The sequence below is a fragment of the Tenrec ecaudatus genome, chromosome 1, assembly GCF_050624435.1.
Source record: "Tenrec ecaudatus isolate mTenEca1 chromosome 1, mTenEca1.hap1, whole genome shotgun sequence".
Lineage (NCBI taxonomy): Eukaryota > Metazoa > Chordata > Mammalia > Afrosoricida > Tenrecidae > Tenrec > Tenrec ecaudatus.
In genome coordinates this window covers 123,552,843-123,572,790 of record NC_134530.1, presented here as the reverse complement: position 1 = coordinate 123,572,790, position 19,948 = coordinate 123,552,843, and the positions used below count along the sequence as shown (strand labels likewise).

Here is a 19,948-nt window from a genome sequence, read left to right as displayed (position 1 = left end):
ATTTGATTTGAAGAAATTTGGCTGTATATGAACAATGCCTGAAGTTTGTTTAACCTGAGGACTTTTCATAGGTAAAATTGGAGTTGCACTGAAGTCAGGAATTAAAGAGCCAACAATTTCTTTATATTTATCTGATTTAAGAAACAGGAATGCTGTTTCATCTCTCCCGCCAGTGAAGCGTCTCAAGGTGAGTTTTAATAGTCATCCCTTAGATTTGTAATTAAATGTATTTGAATAGTCTTTTGTTTTGTGTATCACATAGCTATCTATAGTATCCATTAGAATTATTTATGGCCATTAACTAGGAGTATGACCATTATGCACAATACTAATAAGACATTTTTAGTTCTACATAAGAAAACCATTTTCCTACCTTTAAACATAGTTACACAGCCCCTGTCTTCATCAACATTTTTCTTTTTTTAAACCAGAACAAGGACGTGTAGCTTGGCTGGGTTCAGCAACAGCAACTTGACACTCTGGCCCTTTCCTGGCTCAATTAGTGCTAGAAGTCTGAAGTTGATATTTACTCATGAACCCATATGACTCCTGAACATGAACCTCCTTTCTCAGTAATGATAAAATGAGAGTTGCTGTTGGTTGACAGACTAGACACTTACTTACCCTTAACCGAAGGCATCATATCCAGGACAAAATTGTTGATCAGGACAGAACAGAATCACAATAATGAGAAAATGCCCATTTATTTTCTAGGGCATTTATAGAAGGAAGATTATAAGCTATCACAGTAAAACAAAGGAAATGTTGAGAAACAGGGAACGGCATGAAGTTTAAAATGACCACCACCAACTCTGAGTTTTGGTTGGTTGTTTCAGTAGCCCAAGTCTTCTCTGCCTTCCTTCCTTCTGCCCTGCCAGCCTTTAGTCTTCCAGCATCGCTGATCACCATTATAGCCCAGGCACTAAACAGGCCAAGATTCAGTGACAAATGAGACCATTTTATAAAGGTTATAGTGGAATGATAAAAATAAGTAAACAAGCCTTTTCACTAGAGGGGTAATCACTTCTGTGACAGCAAAATGTAAAATGCTTGTGTTTTGATAGAAAACCTACTGAATCCATATTTGGTGGACCAGGAAGGGATACTTAGCAGATATGATTAAGACCTGAAGGGCGTATAAACATAAGTCAACTATGAAGGAGTACTAGGGTGGAAGAGTATTCCAAACAGAGAGTGCAAAGGCCCAAAAGTGTGAGGGACGGGGAGAGGAGGAGGAGGAGATCAAGAATACAGAGAAGAGAGAAGAATTTTTAAAAGAACTGAGTAATACAGGATATCTAGAGCTCAATTATAAGTAGAGGAATAGAGACAGATGAAACCAAAGAAATAAGCAAGAAGTAGACTATGAAGACCTTACTGCTACTTGAAGGATTTGGGTTTTTTCTTAAAAGTATTGACAGACCACTGAAGGACATTGTGCAATGACATGATCAGCAATGCATTTTATAGCGTTCGCTCTGGCCACAATGTGGAGAATGAGTTCGAGGATGATGGTATAGGGACATAGAAAATCATTCGGTGGCTTCTGCAGTAAGCTAAGCAAGATGATGACCTAGTTGAGGGTATTAACAGAGAGTGGAAGGCAGAGTAATGAGGAGAAGTAGCGAGGGTCTTCCAATATTGTCAGAGGTGGCGTCAGGTGCCTTTGTACTTCACTGGATGTGAAGAGTGAGGTAGAAGGAATAGATAATGATGCCCAGCTCTCTGGTTGGAAGTGGACTTCACTAAGCTAGAAACTCTAAAGAAATAGCAAAGGTGGGTGAATCTAGGCATGATTAGTTCAATTTGAGAAATATAGAATATAGAGGTTTGCAAGATATCTAGGTAGAAATGCTCTACAGACATTTGGACACAACTGCTTGACAATCAGAACAAAGCTAAAGATTTATAATTGAGAGCCACTCACATGTAGATCAGAATAGGGGTATGTGTTAGTCTGGGCACTTTAGAGAAACAAATCCACAGAAACTCATGTATAAGAGAGAATTTTATATAAAGGTTAACTGCACATCAAGAAAACATCCCAACCCAGTGCTGCCAAGCCCACAAGTCCAACATTAATCCATTAACCCATATGTCCAACACCAATCTACAAAGTCCTCCTCCATCTCATAAACCACACGCAATGATGCCGACTGCAGGAGGAAAGCCGAGTCAGTGAATGTGTAAGCATCTCAGCACTGACAAGGGGTCACCACATGGCTGCTCCAGCACCCAGGACTGCATTAGGGTAGGACCATGTGGCTTCTCAGGGTTGTCTTGCAGGAAGTGAGTCTTGCCAGCTAAAGCAGGGAACTGGCTAAGGCAGCTGCACCTTGGTCTGACCATCAGAAAGCAAGAGACCCAAGAACTAGAAAGGCAAGGCTCCACACTTCAATTAACCCCACATGTGTTTATCAGCCAGGTTGGTACAATAAACTAACTGCCTCAGGACACATGAGATCCTTGCTTGAGAATGTGTAGAAAAAGATAAGGCTTCATAAAGAACTATGAGGAATCCCACCATTTAAGAGGGAATTGGCAAAAGTATAGATATTGAAGCTTTATTAATGGTTACCAAGGACAGGAGGCAGAAGGAAAGGGGAATCTTATATAGAAAGCAATTAGTTTCTGATTTAATGATAGAAAATTTGATAACAGTTACTGATGATAGTTGAACAACATGATTAATGTAATTGATAATACTAAAATTTACATGTGAAAAAGTTTCATTGACAAATATTGTGTTACATGTATCTTTACAACAATCAAAAAAGAAGAACCTGAAAAAGAAACTTGAGTTGAGAACCGGCCTGATTTTGTGTTAATTTGTTGATGTTGGGACTTTATATTCAAGCAAGAATGTTTCTGTTTGCCTTACTTGTTAAAATATACTAATATGAACTAGTAATTGAATTTGTTGGGATTTCTTTTTTTCCATTAATAGATGCAGATGAATAAAACTCAAAGTGTGGACCTTAAAGAATTTAGCTTTTCTCCAAAATCTTCCCTTCTCAATGTATCAAGGTACAAATATAATGTTAATATCTAAGGTAAAATTTTCATCATAAACTCTCCATTCCTCTGGATACTAACTTATTCATGGAAGGATGATCACTGGCTACCCTCAGTTAGAGAGATTGCTCGTTTACTTCCTCAGATAATGATCCCATAAGAGTTTCTTGCTTTTTTTTCCCTTTTCCCTCCCTGCCAAATAATTTCTTTTTTATAATACCGTACACTTATTTAGATATTTTTATGTGCCCTAAATTTATTTATAACTAGCTACATAATACTTTTTAACTTTCATTATATTATCTCTTTCCTGTGAAATTACATATTTTACACAATCCCCCCTTCAGGTTATCTCTGGCTTCTTAACTTGCCAGGTAACAAGAATATACTTATAAAAGGGAAATCATGTTTTTGTGTGAAATGTAATCTTTTTATTTAAAGGCCCACTCCTTAAAATCTCAGGATAAAGAAAGTTACAGTGTCAGAAACCCACAGCGGTCATTCTACATGTCCGATAGTGTACTGTAAGTCAAACTTACTTGATGCCAGTGAGTTTTCTTGAGCCATATCTCAGGTTTATAAAGTACTTTATTATTTAAATTGCATTTTTTTCATCATTGCATTCTGACCTTAGCAACAACCTGATTGTATCCCATTTTACTGATCAAAAATCCAAGGCCCATACTCCCTGTACATAAGCAGAAGACCCTAATTCTCAATGTTTTTTTCCTTATATTATGAGACCTCGAAGGTAGTAAACTCCAAACCAAGCTGTAACTTTTTACTGGAGTAGAAAGCCTCATCTTTCTCCCAAGCAGTAGCTGGTGATTTTGAACTACTGACCTTGAGGTTAGCAGTCCAACATGTATCCCATTATGCCACCAGAGCTCTTAGAAGATAATAAAAAAAAAATAAAACAAACCACTGCTGTTGAGTCAATACTGACTGATAGTGACCCAATATGGATCTCCAAGACTGAACTATTTATGGGATAGAAAGCCCAGATTTTCTCCCTTAGAACTGCTGGGGATTTCTAACTGCTGATCATGTGGCTTACAACCCACAATACCCACTACTTGAAGTCAATAATATACATAAATTCAGATAAGGGTCTTCATTAGGGATAGCATACAATATATTAAAAATCAATACAGAATAGGCTCTTACCAATCAAACAAATGCCAACATTACTTTGAGTGGTCTTATCTTGTGTTAGCTAATGAAAAGTGGCATTGGAAATAGTTGTTTCAGGCTATATTTAGGTAAATCTGTTGCTATTCAGGAATGACCAAGTGTGGGTTACTTCTGTTAAACACCTGTTGCTACCTGGGTTAATACAGTTTAGTCAAAGAAGTGCTGAGTGGGAAAAGTATATTTATTTATTTGTATAAGTAGTGACTTTTAAAAGTCAGATTAAATTTGATATTTTCTTAAGCATTTGTTATGGTTTTATTTATGTTTACAAAGATCTGAATATTCAAACATACATGAATTGCCTATAATGGAGCAATGGGATCAGCATGAAATCTGTGGAAAATATCACCAAGAATCATTTGAATATCAAAACACAGGTAAGTTACTATCAGTATGTGATTTGAGAAAGAACATATTTCATCATAACTAAGATTAACCAGTAATGTTACTAAAAACTCAAATATCCGAAATTATGCTTATTAATTTGGCAATTACTCATGGGCTACTGAATTAATTTTAACTTCTTGGTCTGTTTTTCCAGATGCTTCTTCCAAAAAATTCTTCCCTACATAGTGTTGAACTATTTTTATTTAAAAGATACTATGAAAAGAAACTGAAAAAATAAGCATTCCTTTAGTATCCTAAGTATTAAAATGCTGAACTATTACTTTTAGTAATCTTTAGAATGATTTTTAATTATTTTTGTGTTTATAAAATTAGTCCAGTTATACAAAATAACTGTGTGGCCTTGGGAACTTATTTAACCTCTTTGAGATTTAAAATGAAGGGATTGGATTTAGTATCTCTCTTCAGTACTTTGCCTTTGGTTCTTACATCTATGATATTGTAAGAATATAACCTTGGTGGGAGAGTATCCAAAAAATCAAACCAAGCTCATTGCTATCGAATCAATTCCAACTCCTAACAATCCAGTAGGACAGAATAGAATTGCCTCTGTGAGTTTCTAAGACTGTAACTCTTTATGGGAATAGAAAGTCTCCTCTTGCATGGAGCTATTGGTGGTTTCACACTGCTTAGCTTGTGGTTAGCAGTCCAGCATGTAACCCCTACATCATCAGGGCTGCTAGTTGTAGTTCTGATATAGTTGGTGGGTAATTTAGATTTCTTTTACATCTCTTCCATTAACTTTGAAATAATGCAAATGAGTTCTTTAATCCTGTCCATGGTTCATTATTACTCTGGACTCCACCATTCCTAACATTATTTCTTTGGGTCATCCTGTTCTAAAATATGTAAGAGAAAATCTTGACATTGACTTGTTTGTTCAAATGTCTGTAGGCTTAAATTGTTAGCTTGAGGTTTTCTGCAAATAATTGTGTGTACATAGTGTTAATGCCTACTGCCATCATTATATGCTTTCCTAGCTATGATTTAGTGTCTTAGTCAGGCAAACGATGGAGAACCCACCACTCTTATGACAACTGGTAGCCATTAGGCTCAATATAAATGAAAGAAAACCCTCCTTCTTTCACCTAGTATATAAAAGCATTCAATCAGCTTGTTAAAACCATAAATATCATTTCAACATGAATAGGTGTATGCTTTCCAACTCTCTCTTGTATTTAGGTCCAACTTACATCCCTTTAGTTTATTCCATTTTGTATTACTACTCTATTCTCTGACTTCTTCATATTAGAGTTGATTCTACTTTCTGCTTACTTTACACTGCTTTTACTTATTTTCCAATACTTACTTATTTTCCATTTAGTATTTATTTTGCCCCTGAGTGTAAATGCATACCCTCTTTTAATTAATGGGTCATGTTTTCTTGTAAAGAAGTAACCTGTACTATAATAGTTAACAGAGTTTATAATTTGTCTAAGTATAACTCTATTGGTAGAAATGTAAACTTTCACAGTACACTTTATCACTTTGTATTATTTTTTTCATTTGACTATATTTAGGACTATGTCCATGGTTCAATTAAATAATGTATATAAAGCTCTTACCATAGTGTCTGGTATTACTGTAATTAGAAATGGACAAATCACAAAAATGTGGTGAAGGGAGACATCAGACAGTGTAAGATATGAAATTATAGTTATTATATTTTTTACACATGAGTCTTTGGTTACAAAATGTAATTTTAATGTATTCAAATACTACTTTCTGAGAATATTTTAAGAAATAATGTTAATTTTTATTATCTGCATTTCATTTTCAAAATGAGGGGAGAAATCTCAGAAATAACTTGAGAAAGCATGTTATATCATAGAATTTAAGTTGGAAAGGATCTTTATGTAATTTCTCATCTTATAATGGAAGAAGTCACAATTCAGTGAAATTAAATGATTTGCTCAGGATCATATACCTAGTTAATGACAGAGTCAGAAGTTGATCCTATATTTCTTGATACCATTTCAATGTCATTTCTATAATTCAAAATTGACTTTTAACTATCAGTAGAAAATTAAAATTTTAACATACATGATTCCTCCCCCTAGCTATCATGACTCCAGTTATACCTTACAAATCCATCTAGACCAGACATGTACACTGGTACAGATAAGAGTTCTGGACACATAGAATCTAAAGCAGATAAACCCCTCAGGAACAGTAATGGGAGTAGCGATACCATGAGGGTAGGAGTAAGGTGGGAGGAGAAAGAGGAGAAACGGGGAACGTACAGCACACACACATCCCATGAGGGGGACAAACAACAGAAACATGGGTGAAAGGAGCAGCAGAGGTGTAAGATATGAAAATAATTTATAATTTATCAAGTGTTCATGAGGATGGGAAGGTGGGGGAGGGAGGGAAAAAGAGGAACTAATACCAAGGGCTCAAGGAGAAAGAAAATGTTTTGAAAATGATGATGGCAACATATGCACAAATGTGCTTGATATAATTTCTGTATGGATGGTTATAAGAACTATAAGAGCCCCCCCCAAAAAATGAAAAAATTGAACATATATGACATTTCATCTTTTGACCCCAACTATATATTTCTTTATTGTCATATCCATTGTTAACATTCTACCCATATTAAAAGAAAATTTATATTCTCTTGTTTGAGATTGATCTCTATATCTATAATCTTGTTGTTTGGTCCTATTGAGTTGGTTCCAACTCATGGTAACCCAATGTACATCATAACAAAACACCTTCTGGAAAAATCGTCACTATTGTTGTTATGCTTGAACTCATTTTTACATTTGCTGTGTCAATCTGCCTTGTTAGTGATCTTCCCCTTTTTTGATGACCTTGTTCGTCATCAAACATGATGTCTTCTCCAAGGACTGCTCTCTCTTGATAACATGTACAAAGTATAAAATAATTCTCATTCTCATAACTTACAAGGAGCAATCCAGTTGCTCTTCTGGCTTTCGTGGTATATAGTTAGCATTCTTTGCCAGTCCCTCATTCAAATGCATCTGTACTTCTCCCCTCTTCCTTATTCGCCGTCCAGATTTGACATGTTTATGAGGCAATTGAAAATACCATATCTTGGGGAAGGTACACTTAGTTCTCACAGTGACATCTTTTCTTCTTGACACTTTAAAGAAGTACTTTGCAGCAGATTTACCCAATGCCATATACCTGTTTGATTTCTTGAATGCTGCTTCGGTGAGCATTGATTGTGGATCCAAGTAAAATAAATCTTTGACAACTCCAATATTGTACCTGCTTATCATGGTGTTGCTTATTGGTCTAGTGTGAATATTTTGTTTTGTTTATATTGAAGAGTGATCCATACTGCAGGTTTGGTCTTCAGCAGTAAGGGCATCAACTCCTCTTCTCTTTCAGCAAACAAGGTTTAGTTATCTGCAAATTCACAGGTTGTTATTGAACCTTTCTCCAGTCCTGATGCCATAGTCTATTAGAGCCCAGCTATTTGGATTATTTTCCCACTATGAAGATTGATTAAGTATCATAAAACCAATACAATTTAAAAATACAATTCTGATTTACACCTTTCCTGATTTTATATCACACATTTTCCCTTCGCTGTCTTCAAACTACTGCCTTTTGGTCTTTGTACAGGTTCTATATAAGCACTATGACGTGTTCTGGAATTCCCATATTTCTTAATGTCATCGATAGTTTCTTATAATACGTACAGTGGAATATCTTTCTATAATCAATAAAACAAAAGTAGGGAGGGGGTGTGGGGAGGAAGGGGAAAAATGAGGAGGTGATACCAAGGGCTCAAGTAGAAAGCAGGCATTTTGAGAATGATGGTGGCAACATATGTACGAATGTGCTGGACACAAATGATGTATGTACAGATTGTTGTATGAGCCCCTAATAAAATTATTTTTAAAGTAAATATCTTTCTGGTATTCTCTGCTTTCAACCAAGATCCATATGACATGAGCAGTGATGATAATCCCTTGTTCCCTATCCTCTTCTGAATTTGGTTTGAATTTCTGTCAGCTTTTTGTTGATGAAGTACTACAACCATTTGCAGTTTTTCTTCAGCAAAATTTTACTTTCATGTGATATTAATTTTCACATTTATTGGGTCATATGTCTTTGAAACGTGTACAAATATGAATCTCTTCAGATTAGTTGGTCAGGTAGCTCTCTTCCAAATTTCCTGGCATACAAGATTGACTACTTTCAGCACTGTATCAGTTTGTTGAAACTTTTCAACTAATATTCAGTCAATTCCTGGAGCCTTCAATTCAATACAGACTCCTTTCATTTTCATTGGTTTTCAGTCACAAGTTACTTTTGGAATAGTTCAATGTGGACCAATTCTTTTTGGCACAATGACTTTTAGTCCTTCCATCTGCTTTTGGTGTTGTATGTATCATTAATATTTTCTTCATAGAATCCTTCAATATGGCAACTTGAGGCTTGAATTTTTTTGTTCAGTTCTTTCAGCTTGAGAAATGCTGAGCATATTCTTCCCTTTGGTTTTTTAACTCCAACTCTTTGTACATTTCATGATAATAATTTCCTTTGTCTTTTTAGCTGCCCTTGTAGTTTCCTTTTCAACTCTTGCTTCATCATTTCTTCCATTTACTTTAGTTACTCAACATCCAAAGTCAAGTTTCAGAATCACTCACTTTGGCCTTTTCTTTCCTGTCTTCTTAGTGATGTTTTTGGTTTCTTCTTGTAAAATTTCTTGATGCCATCCCACAACTCCTCTGGTCTTTGATCACTAGTGTGCAATGCATTAAATCTGTTCTTGAAATGGTCTCTAAATTCAGGTGGGATATACTCAAGTTTGTATTTTCATCTTACTTTTTAAAGTCAGCAAAGCAAACAGAAAATATTCATGTGAACAACTCTCATTGCAACCGTAGATTGAAAACAGCTACAAAAGTTTGGCAAAACTCAGTGGAAGTATTCTGTGAGAATAAATTAGACAAATAGAATTTGCTGTTAAGTAAGCTATATAACTTATAGTTTTTTTATGTTGCCCGCTGCATATTTTAATATAAGTAAAATATATCATAAACTTATATTCATAAACATATATGTATATATATATATATATATTGAGGAGGCAGTTATTTAACATTTACCAGCTCACTGGTATGGGAAAATTCTCAAGTACTAGGTCCTATCTTACAACAATTTTATGAGATACCTAAAGTCAAACTCACTGTCATTGAGTCAGTGGCTCTGTAGGACAAAATAGAACTGCCTCTTTGGGTTTCTGAAGCTATAAATCTTTATCAGAGCAGAAAGCCTCATCTTGTTCCTGAGGAGAACTTGGTGGGTTTGAACTGCTGATCTTGGTGGTTAGCTGTCCAACACAGAATCCACTATGCCACCAGGGTGCCCCTAATTTTATGAGTTAGGTACTATTTTTATCCCCGTTTTGGAAAGGTCAAAACTGAACTTAGAGTATTTACATTACTTGTCCAAGATAAAATAACAAGTAAACGCGGAAGGTGAAATTTTCACCAAGCTAGCTTTCTTTGTTGGGTAAGCATTGAGCTTCTAATGACAAGGTTGGCAGTTCAAACCCACCTTAAAGATTTACAGCCTTGAAAATCCTCTTTAGGGTGGATTGACTCAATGGCAGTGTATTTGAGGCTGTTGGGGTTTTTTTTAAAATAGTCTTTAAAATTGAGTTATAAGCAGTAGAAAACAGGATTTTTATTAGGGATATATATTAAAAACACATAATAATACACATAATTGGCTTATAGGGAGAAGAACTAGAGGGAATAAGATCATTTTAGAAGTTATTGCAATCCAACTTTAGGTAGGATCATTTTACGTAGGCATTAAGACTAAATATTGATTCTTTGGAAAACGCTCCTAAGGGCCAGCAAACGATCCTTGAACGAACTACAAACTTTTCTTTTGTGAAGTGTTTTGTTCTTTGTCAGTGGTTTGTTTTTGTTGTTTTGTTGTCTGGTTATATAGTGTTGCTTTGTTTTCCTCTGTCTTGTTTTCGTGCATGTTAGTGTCTCCACATGTCTGTCTGAATAGGACAGGCTGGATGAACTATTTGGAGGAAAAACAACAGGACCGACAGTTCCGGGGGGGACTTGGGGTGGGGTATGGGGTAGTGGGGTAAGGAAGTGGTGTTAACAAACACAGGGACAAGGGAACAACATGGGACCCAAAATGGTAGTGAGGGGGGAGTGGCAGGCCTGGTGGGGAATGATCAAGGGTAAGGTTTTGTAGAGAAGAGGTATAGCTGTAGCCCAGGTGGGGACAGAGCATGGTAGTGGGGCAGGAGGAAAGTCAAGGGAGATGGAGGAAGGAGCTGGGAGTCAAGGGGCATTTATGGAGGTCTAGACAAATACATGTACATGCAAATATATATATGAGGATGGGGAAATAGATCTAAGTGTCTACATTTATAGGTTTATTATTAAGGTGGCAGAAGGACCTTGGGCCTCTACTCAAGCACTCCCTCAATGCATGAATACTTTCTTTTGTTAAATTTGCATTCTATGATGCTCACTCTCCCGACACAACTGCTGAAGCCAAAGCGGGTGAACAAGTAAATGTGGTGAAGAAAGCTGATGGTGCCCGGCTATCAAAAGAGATAGTGACTGGGGTCTTAAAGGCTTGAAGATAAACAAGCGGCCATCTAGCTGAGAAGCAACAAAGCCCACATGGAAGAACACACCAACCTGTGTGATCGCATGGTCCCAAAGGGATCAGTTATCAGGCATCAAAGAAAAAAAAATCATATCATTGGCTGCACACCTCCATGATACGATCGCTGAAGACAAACAGGTGCATAAGCAAATGTGGCGAAGAAAGCTGATGGTGCCCGGCTATCAAAAGAGATAATGTCTGGGGTCTTAAAGGCTTGAAGGTGAACAAGTGGCCATCTAGCTCAGAAGCAATAAAGCCCACATGGAAGAAGCACACCAGCTGGTGCGATCACGAGGTGCCAAAGGGACCAGGTATAAGGCATCATGCAAAAAAAAAGAAATATATCTATATGTGTATATATATATATATATATATATATATATATATATATATATATATATATACCATAGTGAATGAAGGGGGAAGTGCAGAGTGGAGACCCGAGGCCCAAGTGTCGACCACTGGAGATCCCCTCACAGAGGGGTTTAGGAGAGGAGACGGGTCAGTCAGGGTGTGATGTAGTACCGACGAAGAACACAGCTTTCCCCCAGATCCTGGATGATTCCTCCCCCCAACTACCATGATCCAAATTCTACCTTGCAGGACTGGATAGGGCAGAGATTGTACACTGGTGCATATGAGATCTGGAGGCACAGGGAATCCAGGGTGGACGATACCCTCAGGACCAGGAGTGTGAGGGGCAAGGCTGGGAGAGTGGAGGGTGAGTGGATTGGAAAGGGGGAACTGATTAAAAGGATCCACATGTGACCTCCTCCCTAGGAGATGGACGGCAGAGAAGGGGGGGGGAAGGGAGACTCCGGATAGGGCAAGATATGACAAAATAACAATCTGTGGATTATCAAGGGCTCATGAGGAGGGGGGAGTGGGGAGGGAGGGGGAAAAAAAGAGGACCTCTACAGAGGGCTTAAGTGGAGAACAAATGCTTAGAGAGTGATTAGGGCAAAGAATGTACGGATGTGCTTTATACAATTGATGTATGTATATGTGTGGATTGAGATAAGAGTTGTATGAGCCCCTAATAAAATGTAAAAAAAGAAAAGAAAAGAAAGAAAGAAAATGATTAGGGCAAAGAATGTACAGATATGCTTTTTACAATTGATGTATGTATATGCATGGATTGTGATAAGAGTTGTATGAGCCCCTAATAAAATGTTTTTTAAAAAATCTCCACTGCAAATTAAGTAGTGCAACTATCAGTACATGTAAATATAGTAAATAGAATTGACTGACATATATTCAACAATACTAACAGAATATTCAACAATGCTTTTGGAAAAAAACTCAAGTTCATTGTTTAGTAGTTGAAAGATACATCAATAAACACTTATGTTTGTGCTTTTAAAACACCTATACTCACTTATCTGTACACTAGCAGGCTTTTCTAGCTGTGACCATACTACGACTTCAAATGAGAAGGACCCTCAAACAATGCTATTAAACAGAAATTTTGCATCTAGAAACCAAAATTTGACATATGAAGCTAAAAGCAACTCCTCATTTCCAGAAGATTTGAATGTTAACTTTGAATTGGGAAATGAAGTTTGGGATGATTTTGATGATGAATGTTTAATAGAAGTGACTAACTTTTTAACCGAAACTGATACAACAAAAACAACAGGTAAGTTCTTTTAATATTTTTTAGTTTTGGCTTCTGGCACTAATTTTTTTTCCAATATGTGTCCATACTAAACAGCTTTAACTTCTCAATATTCTAAGTTTTAGCAAAACTGATAGTGTGTGGCTTTGAGAGCTACACCGATAGCTTTGGCATTGGGGGAATCCTTCCATAAATAGCATTCCCCTCTGCCCTGGTCTCACCAAGAGCAAAGTTAAGGGTATGTTGCATTTGATGGTACAGCAATGAGCTTTTTCTGAAGTCTTAGTGCAAACTCCTTAAAGGCACAGTAATCAGACTGTCGATTGAATTTTATCTCATAAAACAGACTATCCTGCTCTCTATTCTGAGAGCACAAATGACCTGCTAATATTTCACAAGAACAAAATTATTTCATTTTTGAAATGATTGTAATGCTAGCAAGAAAAGAAATACAGCCTTTATTTCTAGTAGGAATAAGTGAAAAGGATTAATCTGTCTTGTAGTAAATATTTATTTAAATCATCTACAATCCAAAAATAATGAGACGTAGTTCTTTGAGTTACAGGATAATTCACTCAATTTCACTGAAGTAGAAAAGTTAAAATCCCAGTAAGATGAAGATACTCTTGTCCAAGAGGAAGGAGAAAGGGATATCAATCCCTGAACCTTATTAGTACAAATACCTAGTCCCACAATTATAGTTACCTTCTCCATGCTTCTTTTTAAAAAGTAGAATATGCTCCATGCTTTTTTTTTTTTAAGTAGAATCTTCCAGAGGGAAACAGTGAGTGGTCCAAACCTTATTGTTTCAGGGCTTTAAGAATTTGCTAAAAAGTAAATACTCCTTCCAAAGGAACCCTCAAAAAATTCCTTAAAAACTCACTGCTATCTAGTTGATGCCAACTCATAGCAACCATATAGGACAGGGTAGAACTGCTCCTGTGAGTTTCCAAGACTAATTCTTTACAGAGTAGAAACCCCGTCTTTCACCCTCTGAGCAGCGGGTGCTTTCGAACTGTTGATGTTCAGTGAGCAGCCCAACACCACTATGCCATCAAGGCTCCATATTCCCCATGATATTGGGTCAATAGGCACAGCTTCCTATATCATTGGACAACCACCAGTCCCCAAACCTAGGTGAAACGTTCAAAAGTACTGCAGGTTCACAGGCAATGTGTACTGATTCTTGTAGGGAGCCATATCCGATGAGGCCATAGCTTTGACAGTGGGGGAATCAGCCACAATAATGCCATTATTCCCCCTTCTCCATTTGTATCGTTGTTACGTGCCATTGAGGCTGCTTCAACTCATAGTTAGCCGGTGTCCCACAGAACGAAACACTGCCTGGCCCAGTCCCGTCATTGCAATTATTGTTTGAACCTATTCCTACTGCCACTGAATTAATCCATCTCATTGAAGACCTTCCTCTTTTTCCCTGATCCTCTAGTTTACTTAGTTAGCATCAGGCCCTTCATTTATAGAGCACTTTAAATGAACCTCATACGCCCATACCATTGAAATATTGAATGAACTTAGACCTGATTGTTTACATAAATTAAAAATTTTAGTTTAAAACAGTGACTTTGCATCCTTTAAGAAGCCCTGATAGGAGTGGGTTTGACATAGGATTGACTGCCTAATTATCCACTCTGCCAAAGAAAGATATGGCAGTCTGCTTCCATAAACATTTACTGCTTTGGGAACCCTTTAGAGTAGTTCTGCCCTGCAACAATTATGAATGTTTTGTTATTGCTTCCTTTGCAGCTGAAGATGCTTACCTGTGTGCTTTAGAGTTCAACTTCCTTGGGTTTCCTCCCTTACCCATTTACATAAATTATTTGATTGTTGACAAGAATTATTTATTCTTTCCTTAACCAGATCTTATTAGAGAGAGCCTTTGTGAAACTTGTAAAAATCTTCATTCACTGTTTTCTGGCATTTTATTTGAAAATGTTATCTCCTTACCTAGGATTTGGAAATACTTTGAGTTCATGTACCAGGGGACACAAGCTAACCTTCCAAGAGTCAAAGACCCAATTCAAAAGAGAAACATCAAAAAGGCAAGTTTTAGAGTTGTGATTTGGAATGCTTGAAACTTTATATCATCTTGACATAATTGGTAATGGGATCAAGTCATTTGATGTCAGAAAAGTGTACGGTATTATCCAACTTAAGCTCTCTTAATCTTAGAATTATGTTTTTTCCAAGTTCTGTTGTCAGACCACTTATAACAGCATCACCTAGGGGGTGTATTTTAAATTCACATTCCTAGACTCCACTCTGCACTTATTGGATCATAGTCTCTGGAGCTGGAACCAAGGAAACTTTATATTTTAGAAGCCTTGAAATATAAATAGGAATTTGTCAGATGAAAAAGAATAGGATGAGATTCCAGGTAGAAAGACACATCTATAAAGAAATAAGGCTTGAAAAATATATACCAAGACCAAGTATCGGGAGAGTGGAGTATGCATGTCTGCAGCATTAAAAGGAAGATGACCAAGACCTGACTGGGAAAAAGGGCTTTGAGTACCATGCTTAATCACATGTGCTTTCTCAAGTAAGTCAGGAGCACAAATTCAAACGCTTTTCAGATTTGGTAGGCAAACTGCAAAGAACCACATCTAAGGGTACAAACCACTACTCTGCTCCATTTAACTACTGCTGTACCGGAAATATAAATCTGGTGTTGTCAAATATTCTGACAAGTTGACAAGAAAAGCTAGGAATCTGAAATTTTATATGACACCTCCTAAATTTAAAAATTTGACAACTAATTTTGTAAATATTATTTGCTGTACAGCACCTCCCTTCATCCTCTGCAAAAGTGTCCATAGACGTGACATAGCCTCGGGTCACTAGTTTTTTAACCTCCATGGTAAGGACTAAAGAGCTACCCAAGGTATTTAAGCACAGGGGACAAAATTGATAGCAATGATATATGGAGTAAATTTTAGAGATTAGATTCACCCCATTGATGGCTAATGAGAAAGGTAGGTTTGATGAGAACCAAACTAAGAGTGATGGACACATAGAGGTAGAATGGGAATTTTGAAACATTTTAGAGATAAAGCAGATGGGATTTGTCAATTGATGTATGATATTGAGGAAAAATATAAGAATTAATGAATACAAGTTTTCTAGCCTAGCAATGGATGGGTAAAATATTATTACTTGAAGTTAATACATGATTATCAAGGTAGATAAAGACACTGAGAAGAACACAAGGGTAAAGGACAACTATGGTTAATGCTATAAGAGCCCTGGTGGTGTAGTGAGTCATGCATTGGGCTACTAACCTAAGGTCAGCAATTCAAAACTACCAGCCACCGCTCCTCAGAAGGAAGATGGGGCTTTCTACACCTGTGATTTAGCTACAGGTGCAGTTTTACCCTGTGGACTGCTAACTGCAAGGTCAGCAGTTCAAAATCCCACAAAGAGTTGCAGTCTCAGAAACTCACAGGGGCAATTCTACCTTGACTATAATGGTTGCCATGAGTTGACAATGAATCGATGGCAGTTTGGGCTGGAAGGTGCCTTCTGCAATACCTGTGGCTCCAGGTCCCAAAGATGTGTTAGGGCACTATGTCCGGATTCCTCTGGTCGAGGGTATCTTAAACGTTCCCACTTGCAATCCGTTTTCTCCGGAGAGATTTGCAACATGGGCAAGTGTTGCCAGAAACACCTAGGATACATTACCAGTTTGATTTGAAATATTTGGTTGTTTCATGTCCAGAAATCTCACTGTTGCAAATTTTTCCTTGACCCTCACATTCAGTTAGAGTTTAACAAGCTTTGCTCTATTCTCTATCAGTATAGTAGCATTGGTCTTTCTATGAATTTGAGTTTTATTCTACATTTTCCTCCCAATCTAACCAGCTCTTCTATTATTTCTTGGTTGGTAGTGGTAGCCAGGCACCAGCTGGTTCTTCCAGTCTCATGCTAGAAGAGGCCGTTAGTCCTGTGAACAAATTTCTTCCGTGAGTCTCTGATTTCCTTCACTTGCCTTTGTTACAGATAAGCGACCAATAGTTGTGTCTTTGATGGCTGCCTGCAAGCTTTTAAAGCCCTTGATGCTGCTTACCAAACTAGGATGTTATTGCAAAACACTATAGTCCGGAGCTTTCAAACCCGAAAATGCATCTCACAAAGTGTTTGAATATTTCTAGAAAGCATCTCTAGCTAAATTTATGTGCTTTATTAAATATAATATACAGCATCTTCAAACATGTATCTCTCACAAATACACCTATAAATGCATGGGCATGCACTTCCATATGCTTTTCCACACCTATGGTGTATATATATATATAATCACTACCTACGTAATCACTCACATATTTTGGCTTGCAAATGTTGTTGCAAAATTATGTGTGTTATAGCATTTACTGTAACTCACTGCCATAGAATCAATTCGGATTTATAGCGACCCTAGGTGACAGGGTCCCAAACCAGAAACACCTCCTGGGTGTTATTATTCATGTTACAGGCCAGTAACACCCAAACACCTCCTAGGTGTTATTGTTCATGTTATAGGCCAAGAAGGAATGTGATTCTCTAAATAGCAACTATCCAAATGTCAACATTTACCCACAAGTGAGGAAGAGAAAGCAAAAGGGGACAAGGAAAGCAGAAGCATGGAAGCAGGACCGGCAAAGTGGAAATGAAGCCCGTGCTGACACTCTGTGAGATGGTAGCCAATGTCAAAAAGCCATCTCTGTGTGAATTGTTGAATGAGAATCTAATTTGCTGAGTAAACTTTCACCTTTAACACAATAAAGTTGTTATTGTTTTTTTTTACTTCAACATTAAATTTTGCTTCACCCAATGAGACAAAATTCAGGGAATTTACATTAGGTGGTAGTTTAAGATAAAATTATAAGCTTCCAGGAGATGGAACCATAATTGATAATTTAAAAAGAAAAAGGAATATTTGGGAGTTTACTATTTATGTTTACATATGTGTATAATATACTTTTAAATTAATTTTACCTATGGTTTACATTTTTAAAATATAAAGATGTATACATAATGAAAAAAAAGTTAAGCCAAAGAAATTTTTAAAAGATAGACTGCTGGGGGATAGATAACTAAGCATAAAACTTAATTTTAAAGAAAACTGGTTCATCATTATTTCTATAGTCCCTTAAAATAGACTTCTTCCCTATTTGGAATATTTAAGTTGTCATGTTAGCTAAAGAAAAGGAAAAATACCAAGTTCGTGATGATTTTAAGGAATAGCTTCAGTTTTTATGATACATGTGAGAAATGTTAATCTAAAAAAAGCACTATTATCTCCAAAAGAATAACTATTGACCCAAATTAGAATGGTTTGTTTTTCTTGTTTTATCAGATTTTATAAATAATCAATTTTAACTTTTAGCTCTGTTTCATCACACGAGGCACCAGATCTTTATTCATCAAATTCTACTATTTCCAAGTTCAGTGCATCCTCCATGATGAAATTACCTCAACAAGCTGAAACTACAAATATTGTAAGAAGATACAGATACACTTCTTTGTTCTTCTTTAAAATTCTGCCTGAATATGTAAACTTACAATGATTGTTATATTTTACCTCAAAATATAGGTTTATTTACAAGAACAGCAACAACAAAGTCTTTCACCAGAGATTAAAAAGTTACACTTCCCATACCCTGAAGAGAAATTAAGTTATTCAACTTCTGCCCCTGAACTGGACTTATTTATTAGAAAAAATGAATGTAAAAAGGAGGTTGATTTCAGGTAAGAACTCTTTAAAGACAATTCAAGGTATTATCAATAAAATCTTAGAAAATTTTCAGTATTCCTTTTTCCTGGGTTCTAGGCTCATTTTAAAGATTAGAACCTAAACATTAAAAAATTTTAAATGCATTAAAATTTTAATAATCTGAGGCGATTCACAACATCAAACATCTGTATTTTCAAAAAATTATATGTTAAAGCTGCTATTTAAAATCATATTGACTTGATAAACTTTTTGACTAATTTAAATATATTGGTCATATGAAATATAAAGTTACTTGAGAATAATTGAGTATATAAAGTACAATCACATAGCATGAATTCATTCTTCCAAAATTTTAATTACATTTTAACTAACAAGTTTTTACACAATTTAAAAGCTTCAATAAAAAAATTGAACTATGCTTAATCAGTGCTATCCGTTGCTGGTAATTTTTCTGTGTAATTTGTAGCAATTGTCTCTTGAAGTGTCTAAGATTATAGACCTGGTCACACTTTGATTAAAAGGCATTACTTTCTAGTAGGTTTAAAGAAATTACTAAGAGACCTGGCCTGTACTTTTCCTCATTTTAAAAAACCTGTTGTCTTAGAGTCAACTCCATTCTACATTTTCCAAAGTTTAACTCCTCCCCTGACTACAGACATTAAAGTTTATGCATATTGAAGTTCATTTGCTGGGTTACCCTTATGACAATCTTTACGTTTATTCCTTTTATACCCACTGTTACAGTAAATAGGGTCACTGATGGTTAGAATCAACTTAAGGACAGTGAGTGACTACATTATTTGTTATGTATTTTAAAATAATTTGTTATAAAAAGTTAATTTTAGGTTGCTTTTCTCCCAACCCACCCCCAGAAGGTATCATCGTGATGATGCAGCTGATGACAGGAAGTCTTTCATGGGAATATTTGATGGCATTTTCTAAAACAAACAAATTTTAAAAGATAAAGTATAAAGAAATCTGATCACAAAAGCAGGCTTTTTACTTTTAAAGTAGTTCGTTATGTTTACTTTTTTTCTCTTGTATTTGATCAGTTTTGTCAACTTTTACCACAAGATATTTGAATAAACTTATTTTCCATTGTAACTTCTGAAACATCACTTTCACAATTTTAAGCTGATAATTATTTGGCTATTAATTAGATTTTGATGGGAACCAATTTAAAAACTCATTTTATATTTTCATAACAAGAAAAATTGCTCTGTAAAAGCAGTGGGTCTAGTGATTGTTCTGATGTCTTTTGTTTTACTAATGGTATTTAAGATTCCAACAGCTTATTGAAACTCTTCTAACAACTTTGAAACAACAATAAATGTCTTCATATAGAGTGCTTT

The 19,948-nt window shown here is 36.1% G+C and overlaps 1 protein-coding gene across 1 annotated transcript in view; it reads left to right on the top strand.

The window, feature by feature from the left end:
* HFM1 (helicase for meiosis 1) overlaps positions 1–19,659 on the top strand; it is a 123,721-nt gene extending 104,062 nt beyond the window's left edge. Inside the window, exons 32-39 of the mRNA XM_075540261.1 lie at positions 72–187; positions 2,948–3,027; positions 4,483–4,586; positions 12,773–12,886; positions 14,835–14,925; positions 18,249–18,360; positions 18,456–18,610; positions 19,469–19,659. Of these exons, the coding sequence (XP_075396376.1) occupies positions 72–187; positions 2,948–3,027; positions 4,483–4,586; positions 12,773–12,886; positions 14,835–14,925; positions 18,249–18,360; positions 18,456–18,610; positions 19,469–19,538 (842 nt within the window). The 3' untranslated portion in view covers positions 19,539–19,659. The remainder of the gene's footprint in view (positions 1–71; positions 188–2,947; positions 3,028–4,482; positions 4,587–12,772; positions 12,887–14,834; positions 14,926–18,248; positions 18,361–18,455; positions 18,611–19,468) is intronic.
* The last annotated feature ends 289 nt before the right edge of the window (positions 19,660–19,948 follow it).